General features: G+C 47.9%; 1 protein-coding gene across 1 annotated transcript in view; it reads left to right on the top strand.

Moving 5' to 3' along the window:
- Positions 1 to 16,443, top strand: part of LOC114845891 (corticotropin-releasing factor receptor 1) — a 33,031-nt gene that overhangs the window by 1,742 nt on the left and 14,846 nt on the right. Inside the window, exons 2-4 of the mRNA XM_029134454.3 lie at positions 3,508 to 3,595; positions 4,464 to 4,523; positions 4,731 to 4,856. Of these exons, the coding sequence (XP_028990287.1) occupies positions 3,508 to 3,595; positions 4,464 to 4,523; positions 4,731 to 4,856 (274 nt within the window). The remainder of the gene's footprint in view (positions 1 to 3,507; positions 3,596 to 4,463; positions 4,524 to 4,730; positions 4,857 to 16,443) is intronic.

The following is a 16,443-nucleotide window of genomic DNA, read 5'->3' as shown; positions in this document are numbered from 1 at the left end:
GGCGCCGGCGCCGGTGCCGGTGCCGGTGCCGGTCAGCAGCCGGACACACCCAGAACCTGCTGCTGCCGGTCCAGCGCTCCGTCAGACAGAACAGGAGAAGAACCTGAGCGGCTCAGCTTCAGTGAGAAACCTGGTTGTTGCAGCGACAGAGACACTCAAACACTGACAGTGAAACGGGCTCCACTGTGGCTGTGGGTCAGGCTCCACTGTGGCTGTGGGTCAGGTTCCACTGTGGGTCAGGGTCCACTGTGGGTCAGGCTCCACTGTGGGTCAGGCTCCACTGTGGGTCAGGCTCCACTGTGGCTGTGGGTCAGGCTCCACTGTGGGTCAGGCTCCACTGTGGCTGTGGGTCAGGCTCCACTGTGGGTCAGGCTCCACTGTGGGTCAGGTTCCACTGTGGGTCAGGCTCCACTGTGGGTCAGGGTCCACTGTGGGTCAGGCTCCACTGTGGGTCAGGGTCCACTGTGGCTGTGGGTCAGGCTCCACTGTGGCTGTGGGTCAGGCTCCACTGTGGGTCAGGCTCCACTGTGGCTGTGGGTCAGGCTCCACTGTGGGTCAGGCTCCACTGTGGGTCAGGCTCCACTGTGGCTGTGGGTCAGGCTCCACTGTGGGTCAGGTTCCACTGTGGGTCAGGCTCCACTGTGGGTCAGGGTCCACTGTGGGTCAGGCTCCACTGTGGGTCAGGTTCCACTGTGGGTCAGGCTCCACTGTGGGTCAGGGTCCACTGTGGGTCAGGCTCCACTGTGGGTCAGGGTCCACTGTGGGTCAGGCTCCACTGTGGGTCAGGGTCCACTGTGGGTCAGGCTCCACTGTGGGTCAGGCTCCACTGTGGCTGTGGGTCAGGGTCCACTGTGGGTCAGGTTCCACTGTGGGTCAGGCTCCACTGTGGGTCAGGCTCCACTGTGGTGGGTCAGGCTCCACTGTGGTGGGTCAGGCTCCACTGTGGGTCAGGCTCCACTGTGGGTCAGGTTCCACTGTGGGTCAGGGTCCACTGTGGCTGTGGGTCAGGCTCCACTGTGGCTGTGGGTCAGGCTCCACTGTGGGTCAGGCTCCACTGTGGGTCAGGCTCCACTGTGGGTCAGGCTCCACTGTGGCTGTGGGTCAGGGTCCACTGTGGGTCAGGTTCCACTGTGGGTCAGGCTCCACTGTGGGTCAGGCTCCACTGTGGCTGTGGGTCAGGCTCCACTGTGGCTGTGGGTCAGGCTCCACTGTGGGTCAGGCTCCACTGTGGGTCAGGTTCCACTGTGGGTCAGGGTCCACTGTGGCTGTGGGTCAGGCTCCACTGTGGCTGTGGGTCAGGCTCCACTGTGGGTCAGGCTCCACTGTGGGTCAGGTTCCACTGTGGGTCAGGCTCCACTGTGGGTCAGGTTCCACTGTGGGTCAGGCTCCACTGTGGCTGTGGGTCAGGGTCCACTGTGGGTCAGGCTCCACTGTGGGTCAGGCTCCACTGTGGGTCGGGCTCCACAGTGACTGTGGGTCAGGTTCCACTGTGGGTCAGGCTCCACTGTGGGTCAGGCTCCACTGTGGCTGTGGGTCAGGCTCCACTGTGGGTCAGGCTCCACTGTGGGTCAGGCTCCACTGTGATTGACTCACCTGGGAGGAGGTGGACAGCTGGTACGGGAGCTCACTTGCGTCCACACCTGCCTGGGATTTACCGAGCGTGAAACAGATGCAGCAGACCATGAGAAAGGCTCGTCTGGAATCTGGGCCACGCCAGCATTTTATACGAAGTGAGTGCGTTCAAAGCTAGGATTCAGTGTTATGGTGCTGAGAGGCGCTGCCTTGGCCTCCAGTGTCTGCAGGGACCGAGCCCAGTCCAGCACAGCTGCACAGGTCCGACCCGGTTCAGGGTCCAAACAGCAGGTTTTAGTGGGACTGACAGCACGAGCCCAGGGCTGCGTTGCCTCATCGCATGCCAGCGGCCTCTGGAGGAGCGGCTCCCAACGTGGACGTGAAGGAGAGAAGCTGCACAGGAGCCAAACAGAGTGGAGCCGCTCAGCAGCCGCCGCCACTGATATCTGCCTCCACCACCGCAGACACGTCCTCCACAAACAAGGTTAGACCTGGGTGTCAACTCTGCAGCAAAGGTCGCAGCATTCATCATGTGACATCAGAGCAGCTCCCACAGAAGCGGCGCTGAGCTCCGAGGACGTGAGGCGTTCAGGTCCTCAGTCCCAGCATCCGCCTGTGACTGTGGAGCCTCCATTCATTTACAGGCGGAGGATTAAACACCATGTCTGCCATTAATCTGACGCGTGTTTCCTCACGATGGAAATGTGACATCAGCTCAGCTTCTAATTTACAGAAGCAATGACCTACTTTTACAGCGCCTTGTTTCAAGATTAAACTGATCTTTGATGATTCTCCCTCATTTCCTGAACCCTAAATACGGGTTCTGACCTTTGTCCATCCAGGTGTAAACGCTGTTAGAACACACTCTGACTCACAGCACAAACAGGAGCAGCCTCTAAAGCTCCGAAGCAGCGTTTAGAATCATGTGCATGATTCACTGGTTTCCCTCCACACGCTGGCAAAGGAGGCTGAACGCACACAAAAAGAAAAAAAAAAAAAAAAAAAAAAAAAAAAAAAAAACAAAAAAAAAACAAAAAAAAAAAAAAAAAGAAAAAAAAAAAAAAAAAAAAAAAACCAAAAAAAAAAGAAACGAAAGAAAAAAAGTAAAACAAAAAACAAAAAAAAGAAACAAGCAAAAACACACAAAACAGTAACACACAAGACAACACAGTAAACACAAACACAACAAGTAACACCACAACACACACACACACACACGCACGCACGCACACAGTAACACACACACACACGCACACAGTAACACACACACACACAGTAACACACACAGACACACACAGTAACACACACACACACACACACACAGTAACACACACACGCACGCATACAGTAACACAAACAGTAACACACACACAGTAGCACACACACAGTAACACAAACAGTAACACACAAACAGTAACACACACATACAGTAACACACACACAGTAACACACACACACACAGTAACACACACACGCACGCACACAGTAACACACACACACACACACAAACACACACACACAGTGACACACACAAACACACACACACAGTGACACACACAAACACACACACACACACACACACACACACAGTAACAGTAACACACACGACACACACACACAGTAACACAAACAGTAACACACACACAGCAACACACATATTTTTAATGTTACATCACAAGCCTCCAAGAACAACAAGTTGTGTTGTGTAGAGGAAGACAGAGATGTTGTCGGTGAGAGGAGTTCATCGTTTGCTCAAGGGCAGCTGCCGTACGTGAGGGAATTCAGGAGCTCAAGGCGAAGCGTTCCGTGGTTCCGCACCCGTGCGGACGCCGCCGCCTGATTGACGCTGCCGCCTGATTGACGCCGTAGACTCGTTAGCGCCACCGCCTCGTTAGCGCCACCGCCTCGTTAACCTGACCTCTGCTCTGTTTGCAGGTGTGCACCGCCCTCGGCCTCCTGTCCTCGGCCTCTGGCGTCGACCTCACGTGTGAAGCGCTGCTTCTGCTTTCAGGGAATTTCTCGCGTAAGTCCAGAACAAACACTTTGCCTCCTGGTCCATTTAACGTGTGGAACCTCTAAAAGCCAAACACACGTCTGCCGCCCGTGTTCTTTCTACTTTGAGCTTCAGCTTTGGTCAAATTATTAATGCAATTAATGAACTGTGACATATTTCTAATTTGAAAATTGAGACAAACTCTTGACATTTAGTGACACTTGATGAAAACATCTATTAAACCCAGTAGTTCTGCCGTCGTGGTCTAATTAAGCTGAGTCGCTCTTTGTGAATAACAACTCTTTCCTGATTAGTCGTCAGCTCGGTGGCGGCCGCCTGCAGGTCTCCACGCGCCGCAGGTTTAATGGTTTAAGGTCCTGCCGACTCCAGGCTGTCACACGTGAAGGGTTGCCTGGTTCCACCGCTGCTTTATTGGCAGCCGGAGCCGCATTCCTGCCTCTCACCTCAGCGCTGGTATCGAGCGCTCCGTCCCAAACGGACCACGTGAGCGCTGGTTCCGCCTCGCGCCGCGGTGACGCCGCTGCCGCCGCTGCCGCCGCTCATAATTACTCGACCTCATCAGCAGAGGTGGTACAGTGTGTTTCCAGCTACGTCAGGAGGCATTATCATTAGAGCGGAACCGTGGCCCGGCAGAACATCCTTATTTCCTGATTGGATTGAATGTAAATCTGCTTTAGTTATGGCAGTAATAACAGCGTGACCCGGGGCTCGTCTGCAGTCATGTTTGCTGCTGTGCTGCTGCCGTGGCCGGGGAGAGGTCTGTCACCAGCGTTTACTGCGCCGCTGCGAGCCTGACCCCAATGAGATCCGCTCTAGTCTCCTGCAAAGTGTGCAAACAACGCCTGTGATCACTGACGGAGGTCTCTCTGAATTGCAGTGCAGTCGCTGGCCGCCTCCTGGAACCAGAGCCTGAGCAACGCCACCAGTCAATGGAGCGGTGAGTCCCAGTGCAGTCCCAGTAGCAGCACAGCAGGGGGGCAGGTTGGAGTCTGAGGACTTACATCAAAGACCAGAACAATGCTGCAAATAGACTCGGCTCCTCGCCACAGGAGACGCACAGCAACGCACAGCAACGCAAAGCACAGGAGTCATTAAAAGCTGAGCACACAAACACACTCTGACGCACACTCTGTCCTCGCTCCAGGCTCCGGCCTCCACTGCAACACCTCCATCGACGGCATCGGCACCTGCTGGCCCCGGAGCGGCGCCGGCCAGATGGTGGCGCGGCCGTGCCCCGAGATGTTCTACGGCGTCCGATACAACACCACCAGTGAGTCCGACACACGCACAACAGCGCACAAAGACGTTCCATCTGAGCGCGTTCCCTCGGGCGCGTCCTGTTTACGTAATGTGATACAGAAATTAGCATGAGCATACAAATTAGCCAGAGACCGACAAATGTGTAAAAACAACATGTTTACACAAAAGTAGGACTGCTGCAGATAATACAGCATGACGTCCCGGAAGAAATGAGCGCGATGAGCTGCAGACAAGCACTTCACCCACTGCGTCTGCAGGATCTAATGCTGGAACAAAGACGCTGCAGCTTCAGCTTGTTAACGCCAAGAATCCCTAATATGTGAACGCCCGCGTCAGCAGCAGGAGGTGGACGTCGTTACTCATGCCACGGTTTAAAGGACGGCTGTGATGCGACCTGTGCCTCATCCACACGCCCGTTAATATTTCAGGCGTTGGAGGTTTGGTGAAAGTGGCTCAGATTCGAGCTCCGCCGCGTCTCGCTCTCCTTTCAGGTCAACGTCTTAAAAGCCAAGTGAGCGAATAGCTGCAGGAAACAGATCTGCTCCATGAATTACATCCACTGTTCTACCTCGGAAAAAATATGTTTACAAAAAAGGTGAAATGAATTATTTATAGGCTTTTCAGAAGGGATGACTCAACAGATGGCCGTGTCGCTTTCGTCCAGACTAGAATATCTCACCAACCATTGAGGGCAGGCAGCCATGAAATGATTCTGCAAACATTTGTGTTCCTCTCAGGACGAAGCCACTGATTAACTTTTCCGTCTAGAACCATTGTTGTTTGTTCATCGTTCTGGTAAAATAAACGGGAACCTCACAGATGTTGGACTAACATAAATAAAGCAGGACGGCCTCACATCTGTAGCAGATGATTTCACGACGCCTTAGAGAAACGCTGACTCATCCTCAGGAGACACTGACCAGGTTTTCATGCTTTGTGTTTGGAGCCTCCTCCACTTTGCCACTAAGATACATCTGCAGGTACATTTTGATGCTAATGTGCTGCACAGATGAGGTTTCTCTGATCTTTGCATTTATTAGTAACTATTGCTGCAGGTTTGAGTTGTGGAAGGTCTTGATTCTTATTAAGGATTGAACCAAATGGTCAAAAGACTTGACAACTGTAGAAAATGGGTTGATGAATGATTAAAAACAAGCAGCACTAGTATCTGAAGCTGGTTGTTTACGTTAACTCACATCCTCATTAATGAAACATGACCTGGTTGTAATCACGTTTTACTCTGTGCTGCTCAGTTGTGGAGAAGTTTCTCTACAGGAGCTTTTCAAAGCCTTTTCTGTGCAAACAGAGAAGAGGCTTGTGGCTGAAAATAACAATAACATCAGAAGCAAAAGCGTAGCACTGTGGTCCAGACACTAATGAGCTGCAAATAATGAAAAGCTCCGTGATGCTGAGCGGAGCTGCAGGTTCCGCTGGTAATAGTAGCCTCATAACGCGTTACTACACTGTGATGACACAAATACAGATGCAGCTCCGTGGAGGTTTGGCCTGTTACTTAGTCGGCACCCGGACAGTTTCCTCCGTGAGCCTCTGCTCGGTCCAGCTCACATCCAGCCTCTGGCTCACGCCTCATCACGTTACGCAGCTCCTTCTGACCACATCTGCTCAGCAGCAGTCGTGCTGCTTTCACACCAGCGTTGGCTCGGTTTGGGGTCTCGGCGCTGGTATAATTATCCGCGGGTCTATTTCCGTCAGCTTGCGACTGTCCTCAGATCCTTTTCAGATCACATGGATTTGTTTTTGAAAATGTGCTTTTGTGCCGGGTTCGAGTGGGTGTTTCTTGGGTTGGAAATAGACTTCAGAACAGGGATGGAGCTCAGCTAACGTCAGCCTACAGCACCAGGAGCAGCAGCGGGTCCTCAGCAGCCTCACAGGGAGACGGGGGAAGATGCAGCGTCCTGTAGGCTGCTGATAATAATCACCCTCTGTCCTCTGAGCCGAGTGCTTGTGTGCAGCCACCGTGTTCTGTAGTGACCTGGATACTGTAATCCACCAGCACACGGCTGAGCGGAGATAAAGGCACATGGAGCTGAATGTAAAGGCCAGCGTTGACGGAACTCCCCTTTAACAGATACGATGCTGTGTGAGTGATGGGGCTGAAACGCGGTTTTATTAGAGCAAAGCATTAAAGTTTATCTGAGGACAGTAAATCGTTTCATTCTTTCAAATTAGTCACATTTAGTGGATTTCTTCCAAAGTTCCAGCTTCTTTTTTCCACTGCAGCTCAACAGGGAGGCACAAAGACTTTCTCCACCAGACTCAGATGACTAAAGCACCATGTTGGCTTCAGACGCGCATTTAAATAAAAAAAGATATTTCAGTTTATCACAAGTCAGTTATTTAGTTATTTATTGAGTTTAATTCTGTTGATTATTATTGATTATATTATTATTACATTTAATCCTTGGTTACATTTTATTTTATTGCATTTTATTATACATATATATAATTTAACAATTTAACTTTATGTTAAAGTGTTATAATTATTAATATTTTAATAAATTTAATAAAAATAAATTTTAAAAAGTGTTATAGTTATTAATATTTTTAAATTTAACATTTAATTACATTACATACATAAACATTAATTACAATGTAATTAATTATCTTAGCTAATAAAACTCAACAACATTCTACATAAAACAAAACTAGCGATTTATTTTTTTAATTATGTTTGCAGTTTTAAAAATAATAATAATAGTAATAGTAATAATATTAGAATTGTGTTGTGATTCTTTGTTAAGATATTTTCAACAACAGCCATTATGATTATTATTAACACATTGTTCCACGTGTTCTGTGGATGCAGGTATAAAGTCCTGGCAGCAGTCGCATCTGTAGCGTCTGATGTGCATCTATGTAGGGCACTGCAGCACTCTGAAGGTAGCACTACAACGCCCGGGGACGGGGAGTAAACACAATTAAGTGGATTTAGCAGATAAAAGCAAATGTGTTTCTTGGTGATTTAAAGAGTGAAACCCCCACAGGAAGCGTGAGGAGTCCATCAGGACAGGCAGTGAGTGAGCGGCAGCGCCGCCGCCACACATCACCAGTAATTTGACTCTGCAAGGTTCATTTCACCTTCAGGATTAACAGAATGTCTATCGAGTGCAGCCTAAAAGCCTGAAGAAGCCTGCACGGCCTCAGTTGACACCGACGGCGAAGGTCATCGGGGTCAGGGTGTGAGGCATGATGATGATGATTACTTCAACAATTATAGATTTAATCAAGATTTTCACTTTTGTACAATCGCAGAGCTGGGAGCTGAAGGTGACAGAAGCAGCAGCTCTATTTATAGAATGAATTCATTATTAATTATTGATGAATATTTGATTTTCACCAGTGAGGTGAAACACGGAAAAGACAGAAGAGTAAATGGAACGCTGGAGCCGTTTGTTGTCATTTCATTAACTTGATTAATTTGTGAAGCGTATTTTCCAGCAGAAACTCTTTGTTTCAGACACAGGCTGTGACCTTACATGCTCCGGCCAGGAATCAATTTCTGCTGTGCAGTCTCATTCTCATTCTCACAACATTGAGCGGTTGTAATATCGGGAACCTAATGGGAACTAGGAGCCAAAAGAGTTTTAATTCACAGTAATGTAATGTCAGCGATAATTTAATAGTATAAAACACACAGAATGGGTTTGATGAAGCTCCCTGATCTGCAGTCGAGCAGCTACAGCAACACAACTCCACTGTGTGTTCAACATTCTCAGACCATCTTACAAGAACAACCGCTGGGACGCTCATGATCCCCTGAGGATGAACTGATGAGAACCTACTCATAAAACTTTCATTACCTTCACCTGTTGAGAAGCTTAATTCACATGACGATTATTGGAGTCAAATCAAATGATCATCAAAACCAGTATGAGGCCTCAACTGAGTTAAACCCATTACTGCATCAGGAGTAATAATAATAATCAATAAAAAAGGAAACAGAAGGAATAGTCATTTAGTTTTATAATACATCTTTTAAAGGAAGACTCTATTAGTGCAGTAGCTTTATGAGACGATAATTCTGAAATTTACAAAAGGACCCGGTGTGAAGTGACTAAAAATATTTATATTATTGCTGAAATGTCAAATTTAGGAAGATATGCAAAAACAACAAATACAAACCAAGAGCAAAGACAGCGAACCAACAAAGGAGGAGAGAATGACCAGAGACTCCAAACAATCTAAACTAAAAGGAAGAGACGCAGTCGGCACAAATACGAGACTCAGTCCATGATCAAATCTCCAATAGGATGAAACATGACCACCAATGAGAGATTAAACCTAGTGAGAGGCAGAACGGCTGCAAAGACGCCATCGAGTCCACAACAAGACGAGATTAGTGGAAAAACTGAAATAAAGGGAGGTGAGAAACGAGACTCTGCTGAACAGACGCAGACGCAGGAACTAACAACCTCCAGGTGATCCATTAGCTGTTACTTCTGATATTTATCGTCTCAATGGAGCGACGTAATGAAGCGAGCACAGATCCCGTCTGAGATCTGGCATTTTCACCGGCGACACTTTTCCAGCTTTTAGGGCCAAGACAGCAGAGAGTTTGTGATGGTAAGAAGTGAGGATGATTCCTTTGTCTGAGCCAAAGCAGAAGAATGTGGACATTCAGGCCGAACAAGCTTCAACTGATTAGATCCATTTCTGTGGGAGCGGCCAACGAGCGACCAGGCTGCTGAAAACTGGAACATGGAAACCAGAGCCGAGCCGCGGAGCCTATAGTTTAAAAGCTTTTTTGAAATGAAAACTGAAAACCTTCCACTTAGAGATAAAAACGCCCAAAAGCCAAGAACTGGTGCTACAGACGAAGTCCATCTAAAGTAGATGGAAACCAGGCACATGTGCTGTCAGTCAGTCAAATCTGTGGCAGGGTCCAGTGCAGAGAAAAGCCACCTGCAGCTGCACAGATAATGTGTTCTGCATTAAACTGAGCCTGAGTTCTAGTCCTCATTTGAGCCCAGCAATAAAAACGAGGGACGGCACAGAATACGACGAAGAATAGTCTTTAAATATTAACGCAAAACAAAAACCACATGACAGACGGTTCCTCTGTGATTGAAGAGATCCGGGCGATTACAAAACTAGATGTGACAGAAGAACAAGTGTAATAAATCACTACTGTTACGTACAAAACAAGTAAAATGACTCAACGATTAAATACGTAATTCAAATTATATAACTAACTAGTAGCAAAATACAAAATAAATGTAGTTAAACGTGCAGCATAAACAACGTGGACAGAGGACGTGTGGTTGTAGAGTGGAAGCGAGTCTGGAGCGAACGCTTAAAAGCTTTGGTGGATGTAGCTGCTGCCCTCAGGTCCTCAGGGACGTCACTGCTGGGTCCAGGTCCACGGGTGCAGAAGTCAGCATCTCTGTACCTTTGACTTAGCGGTTCTGAAAACAAGCGGGCTTCTGGGACACGCAAAAGACAAACGTAAAAGAAGATTTACGGCTGCTCTTCATCTGGACTCAGAGGAGGAGGACGATGCTTATTGTCTGCTCCATCGATGTGTTCCAGTTACAGATGAAATGAATCATTCTAACTCCAAATAATAAATCTGTTAGGCAGTGAACACGTCCTCATCTGACCTACAGTGAGACACTGCAGGGCAGCTGGGACGGGCCTGGTACCGCCACGAGCACGGGTATGAAACCGAAAGGCCCGAGGGGGAACGGCCCCGAGTGAGAGCGAGAGAGTAGAACGGAGGCGACGTCTCCACAAAAAGGCAGAGGGTCTGTCACAAGCATTAAACAACCAGCAGACGCATCAAACCACAAAGATGCACAAGAAACAACAAGCAGGAGAAGCAGGTGACCCCAGGTGACCCCAGGGGGCACAGGCGACCCCTGGTGACCCCAGGTGACCCCAGGGGGGCACAGATGACCGTTTGGGACCCCAGGTGACCCCAGGTGACCCCAGGCGACGGACTCTGCGTGTCATAATGTGACAGCGCAGCTACCAGCCAGAGATCTGAGACTGATAGCGCCAACATGCTCTAAAAATACACGCCGCTGCTTAAAATGCCGAACAGAAGGGGATCCAGCATCCCCTGCGTCTAAAGGGTTGAATGGGTCCCTTCTCTGAACAGCAGAGCCACCAAACAGCACTTCCCCGATTCAGGACTTCCAAAAATAGATTCTCACAAATCCTCGACTTAACTTGCTGAGCTGCGGCAGCGTGTCTGCGCGGCTCCACTCCACGAATCCTGTTTATCACAACAGGTTTGAATCTATCAAACGGATCACATTAGAGGACGCAGCCGGAACCCTGATCACAGCATTCAGATAATACAGTGCACAAGGAAGATCAAAGCAAAGACGAGGTCACGTTTGTAATTAACCATCTTCCTACTGTGTTTGTGTCAAATTATTGATGCGTGAATCATAAGAGCTGCAATAAAACAATGTGCACTGTAGCTAAATGATACAAAACACAATGAAACATGCTTCCAAGTCAAAAGGGACAAGCATCTAAACAAAGCAGCATTGGTTTCATTAGCATCTTGTTCCATGGTTCTTGTTCTGGTTCTGGTTCCATATCAGCCATTTGCACTCGTTACCACCTCGTTAGTCAGTCCTCATTTCACACAGAGTCAGAGTCAGAGCAAACGGCTGCAGAACAAATGTAGTTCAGTTTTTACACACAGCGGATGAGCCGTCCTGCCTCGCACACACAGGCTCCTGGATCGGCCCAGAACCGGGCCACACAACCACCATGCTAGTCTATATAATACATGCAGCACAGGGACAGAGGAACATAATCACATTTATAATTAAATGCAAATCAAACGGTGATCTTAACAAGTCTGGAATAACAAACAAGCACGACGCCATAAAATAATGAATCTGATTCTGTCGTCTCCATAATGAACTCAGCGCTTGGACTTGCAGTTCTGAAATCATTTGAAGGAAAACAGGTTCAGTGAGTTAATAACACGTTCTGTATGTAGAAGACGTATGCGGCCTGGGTTTGATGATTTATATGAGACGTATAGATTCACATTCTGAAAGCTGAGCGGTTCTGAGCTTGTTAAACCAGCGGAGGTTGAGCTAATGATGATGACGCGCAGACAGAACATGAGATTAAATGGCATCATGGGACATTTCCCACCACCTACATGACATTTAAGATGTGCAGACCTAAACCTAAATGATGGTCACGCTGCATGGCCTTAAAGGACTAGTCTGACATTTTCATAACACACTTATTCCTCTGTGGGGATTAATATCACTGTGGGTTAAACATCGGACTGCAGATTAGCAGAGCTTAGCACAGACAGGAAGCGGCTCCACCTCCTGTTTGCTGGTTCCAGTGGCGAAACCTATGCAGCGAAACTCAAATCCAAATCCCGAGGTCATCAGTAAATGTTGTTGCACTTCATCACATCCAGCATTCGCCGCTCAGAGAGCTAACGAACGGACTGAGAGATGGGGGAAATGGTGAGCAAATAAAAGCTAATGAGAGGAAAGTCCAGGTCTGAGGATCTACAAAGTGAAGATGCACTCGCGTTAACCTCGCTGCCGAGACTCGGAGCCTGGAAAGACGTCCAATTAAGCTCTCATCAGCTTCAGTGCAAAGATGCTCCGCTCGGCTGCTGTTGTCCAGCATATGCGCAGAGGGGGCGTCCTCAGACACAGACTCTGACAGGTTCCTGCGGGTTCATGACTCAGTCTGGCAGAACTGTCTGAACCCACCAGAACCCCTTCACCGGCTGCAGAGCTTGACTTTCCCCCAACAGTCCCCCGAGGAGGCCGTCCGTTTCATATTCATGTCCGTGTGCTTGCGATTCTGGGAGCGTGGGGCCGTGTGACGTGTGTTTGTGCGGACGCCAGTTCCCCGACCTGCTGCGAGTTGTCGGGTCTTGTGCCAGTCAGGGAGGACGGAGGATGAATGAGGAAGACGAGCAGCAGGAGGGGGCGGTTTATTCAGGGCAGCGCCCGTGGCCGCTCGGGTGGCGGCGCCTCGCCCGGATCGCCTCCCGCTCTCTCACTCACTCACTCACAGAATGCATGCGGCGTTTTGTTGAATGGGCTCGAGCGCAGAGCTTTCGCTGAATATTAATCTGTGAACGCATGTGGGCGTATGACGGGTAACATCAAAGCAGAGCGGAGACAAAGGCAGAGGAAAGTGATGAGATGTGGAGGTTTTCATGAGCAGGAGAATAAGGAACCTACCTGTGCTTTTAACATCCAAAATAAAGAGCAAGACCTACAGACTGAGTGCGTTAGAAAACAGGAGAATTTAATTATAGTGTTTGTCAAACAGGATGTGAAATCATTCTTATTACAACAAAAAATTTGATTGAAGTTGGAATTAAAGTCTAATGAGAGGAAAGTCCAGGTCTGAAGATCTGAGCCTGCGAAAGTCGACACACGATGGTTCAATCATGTCGTGATGAAGTTCACATGTTGGGAGTCTGTTCATCATTGTCTTTATTACTATAAGGTTTTAATGTGAAATATCGGTAAAAACAACAGCAAGCTCAGTCATTTTATCTACAGATCAACATAAAGTTTAAGTTCTTTAAGCTGCAGCCTGTGACATTTATTAGTCAGCCTTTGCTTCCTCTCCAGTTTAAAACACAAACTTTCCTCAGTCTAATATTTGAGCGCAGTCCTGCATCTTCAAGCGTTTACATAAATGGAGTAATTTCCACTAAAATGTCAGGCTGTTTCTTTCTTCCTGGTTTGTTTTCTTCTAAACTTGAGTCACAGCAGATTTATTCCATCAGTTTAAGGATATATTATAAAACCAAGCCGTGTTGTTTCTTCACATTAATCTACCACCAGTAACGTGAAGGGGAAAAAGGAGCAGAACAGTCTGTACAGTCAAACCCCAGAGACGCCAGACTCCACTGGAGCCAGTGTCGACACCCAGCATGAGAACTGGGACCAGTTCCCTGCACTCCCTCCAGACCACCTGGGAGTCGCCCCAGTTTCCAGTTTGGAAACATTTCCAGCAACGAAAAATCAAAGATGAGCAGCAAATGTTGGAGTGCCTGTTTATGGAACAGGTAAAATGTCTGGTGTAACAGACACATGGAGCTCCAGCTGCACTTTGGTTAAAACTAGAAACGAAGCAGTTTGTTCTCATTTACTCCAAATAATGTTATTTTCCACTCTGCTGAGGCCGCTGTTAATTCGACTCCTGAGGAGAAGATGCTGCTTATCCGCAGCCATCGATCCCATGTATTGAAGTGCTTAGTAAGCGTGAGTACTTTGGGGTCAGCGTGTTTGCTGCGTGCAGCGTTCAGCCACAGAGGCCCTGAAACACAATGAGAGGAGGTCTGGCCCGAGGCTTGGAGGGCTGCCTCCGCTCCATCCACAGCTCCCTGAGCTCCTCACGGAGGATTTAGCACCTGGCACAGCATGGAGCTGTGTTCAAACCGGCCCAGAACCAGCAAAACCCGGTCAACGAGCAAAGAGTACGGCTCGCGTGCAGCATGTGGAGCTCATGCCTTTAATAGGAGAGTCCTGGTGAGATGCTCGGCAGAACAACCTGCCTGCTCTTAATACCACGGGCCGACGGCCACGGGAAGCAGGCGGTATTTTAAGAAGCTGACCCACGCAGACGCTGCGAGCGCTGCAGCCTCCAGGACTCCAGGAGAATGTTAAATAGGAGAGGATGCAGGCGTGTTGTGAATGAATGTCAGAGACGCAGCGCCGTTAATTAAGTGTGAGACGGAGCCAGTTCAGGTGCTGCCTCTGATCCAAACAACCACCGGTGTGTGTGTTTCTCATTAACACACACCAAGCAACTGGATGAAATGTTGAGGCCAGCTGATGATCAGCTGCTTCAGACTCCACCAGTGTAGAGTATGTGTGAAACACTACGCGACCCCATCAAACAGCAGCTGTCACTCTCATCTCTGCTCATTTTCATGGTAAACACAGGCGCAATCACTGAGCGATTAAGATGTTAGTAAAATCTAACTTTGGTATCTTTATTTTTAAGACACACTGCAGCTTAATTCACAGGCATTAAATATGATTTTTCTCATCTCATTTAACATGTTTATACCAAAATATTCACCATTTATCAGAATTGTTTTAGTTGTTTAACATTTTCTACACCTTTCATCTTAAGCCTAATCCCATAAACACAATGCTGCTGCTTCCATTGCTAGCGAATTAAATCCACCTTAATTTGCTTCAGCTGTGAAACCTCTTTAAGGCCTTTGCATACATTGTTGTTAAAAACACAAAGAGGCTTGATTTGCTTATTACTGAGAGAAACAGCTTCCAGAACGTTTACTTGTTGTTATAACACGTTGGATTATGAGCAGAGTGTTTTTAATGGGGGTAAATCACTCGGAGGCCTGATGCCAGGAAGAATTTACTTCAAGGTTGCGCTGCTCCATTCGAAGGCTCTAGCGTTTCTATTGCTAAAGGTTTTAGCTCTGTATGAAGATGTCTGCTGCGATTTGCTGCTTTGTTGTTGCATATTTGCTTCTTGAATGCTCTCACAGTGTATGAAACTGCACTTCATTTGCATTTTCTGAACAATGTAGCTCTGGAGAAAAGTAAACGTGTCCGTCGTTGGACCCCTCATCAGTGCTAGCGTCGACTTTGACATAATTCTCTGCAGACAGATTTTAAAGCTCTCTAGGATATTGCATATGGGCTTTTGGGAATATCACAAGCGAGGTAATCTTGATTGGGGATGACAGTCCCCTCACACTGTCAACAGGCTATTTTTACCCAGCTCGTTGCACATTATTGCCCCGAAGCGACTTGATCCTTTTTATCTCCAACCCTCCTCAAAGATCCCTCCTGATTATTTTTTTATTCCAGGTTATCCGCCTCCATCTTGGGTCACCTGCACATTATTGTAGACACTGATGATGCACGTTGCCTTTTATCTGCTGGAAGCAGCATTTGACAGGAAATGTCAATGTTAATGGAGCAAGCAGACAATTTGAAATGCACTATTTCATGCCTGTGAACTATGGGACGCGTAATGATGATTTCTAAAGAAGGATTAGTGTACAGTGATATGACGGCACATCTTGTCCAGAAGCATTTTGGCATTTTGGCCTCATCCTAATCACACCGAAGGAGCGCTGGAGCCCAACCAGCTGTTATCAGAAGGGCGGCGTAGAGCCTCACCAGGTCGTCGTTCCCAAACACATGTAGACACAGACAAACCTTCACACCAGTGGACAAATCAGAGTCTGCACTGCAGAGGATCTGAGGTCCCAGAGGAAATGTGTGCAGACGAGGGCTTGAACCGATCTCCTTTTAATGGTGACGCACCAGTGCTAACTACTACATCACCACGAGAATATTGAATTTTTTTGCCCCCTTTTATGTGCTCACAAAAACTGCACAATCTCTCTGTTTATAGGTGGCCCACATCTTTTTACAAACATAATCTCAGGCTTTGCACAAAAGTCTAATCTGATTGGATTTTGATGATCAAAGGTCAAAGGTGACCCTGACCTCATGTTTGTAAACATCACATTGAGGAAATGGCCGGAGGGAATGTTATTTACGTTGACAAAAACATGGAATCATGAGGGATTGATGAAAACAGTGGTGGACTTTTCCATCCTCAAAACAAGT

This window comes from Betta splendens, chromosome 19, assembly GCF_900634795.4.
Source record: "Betta splendens chromosome 19, fBetSpl5.4, whole genome shotgun sequence".
In the NCBI taxonomy this organism is placed as follows: domain Eukaryota; kingdom Metazoa; phylum Chordata; class Actinopteri; order Anabantiformes; family Osphronemidae; genus Betta; species Betta splendens.
The sequence above is the reverse complement of the archived record's forward strand: the minus strand, read 5'-3'. Positions and strand labels throughout refer to the sequence as shown.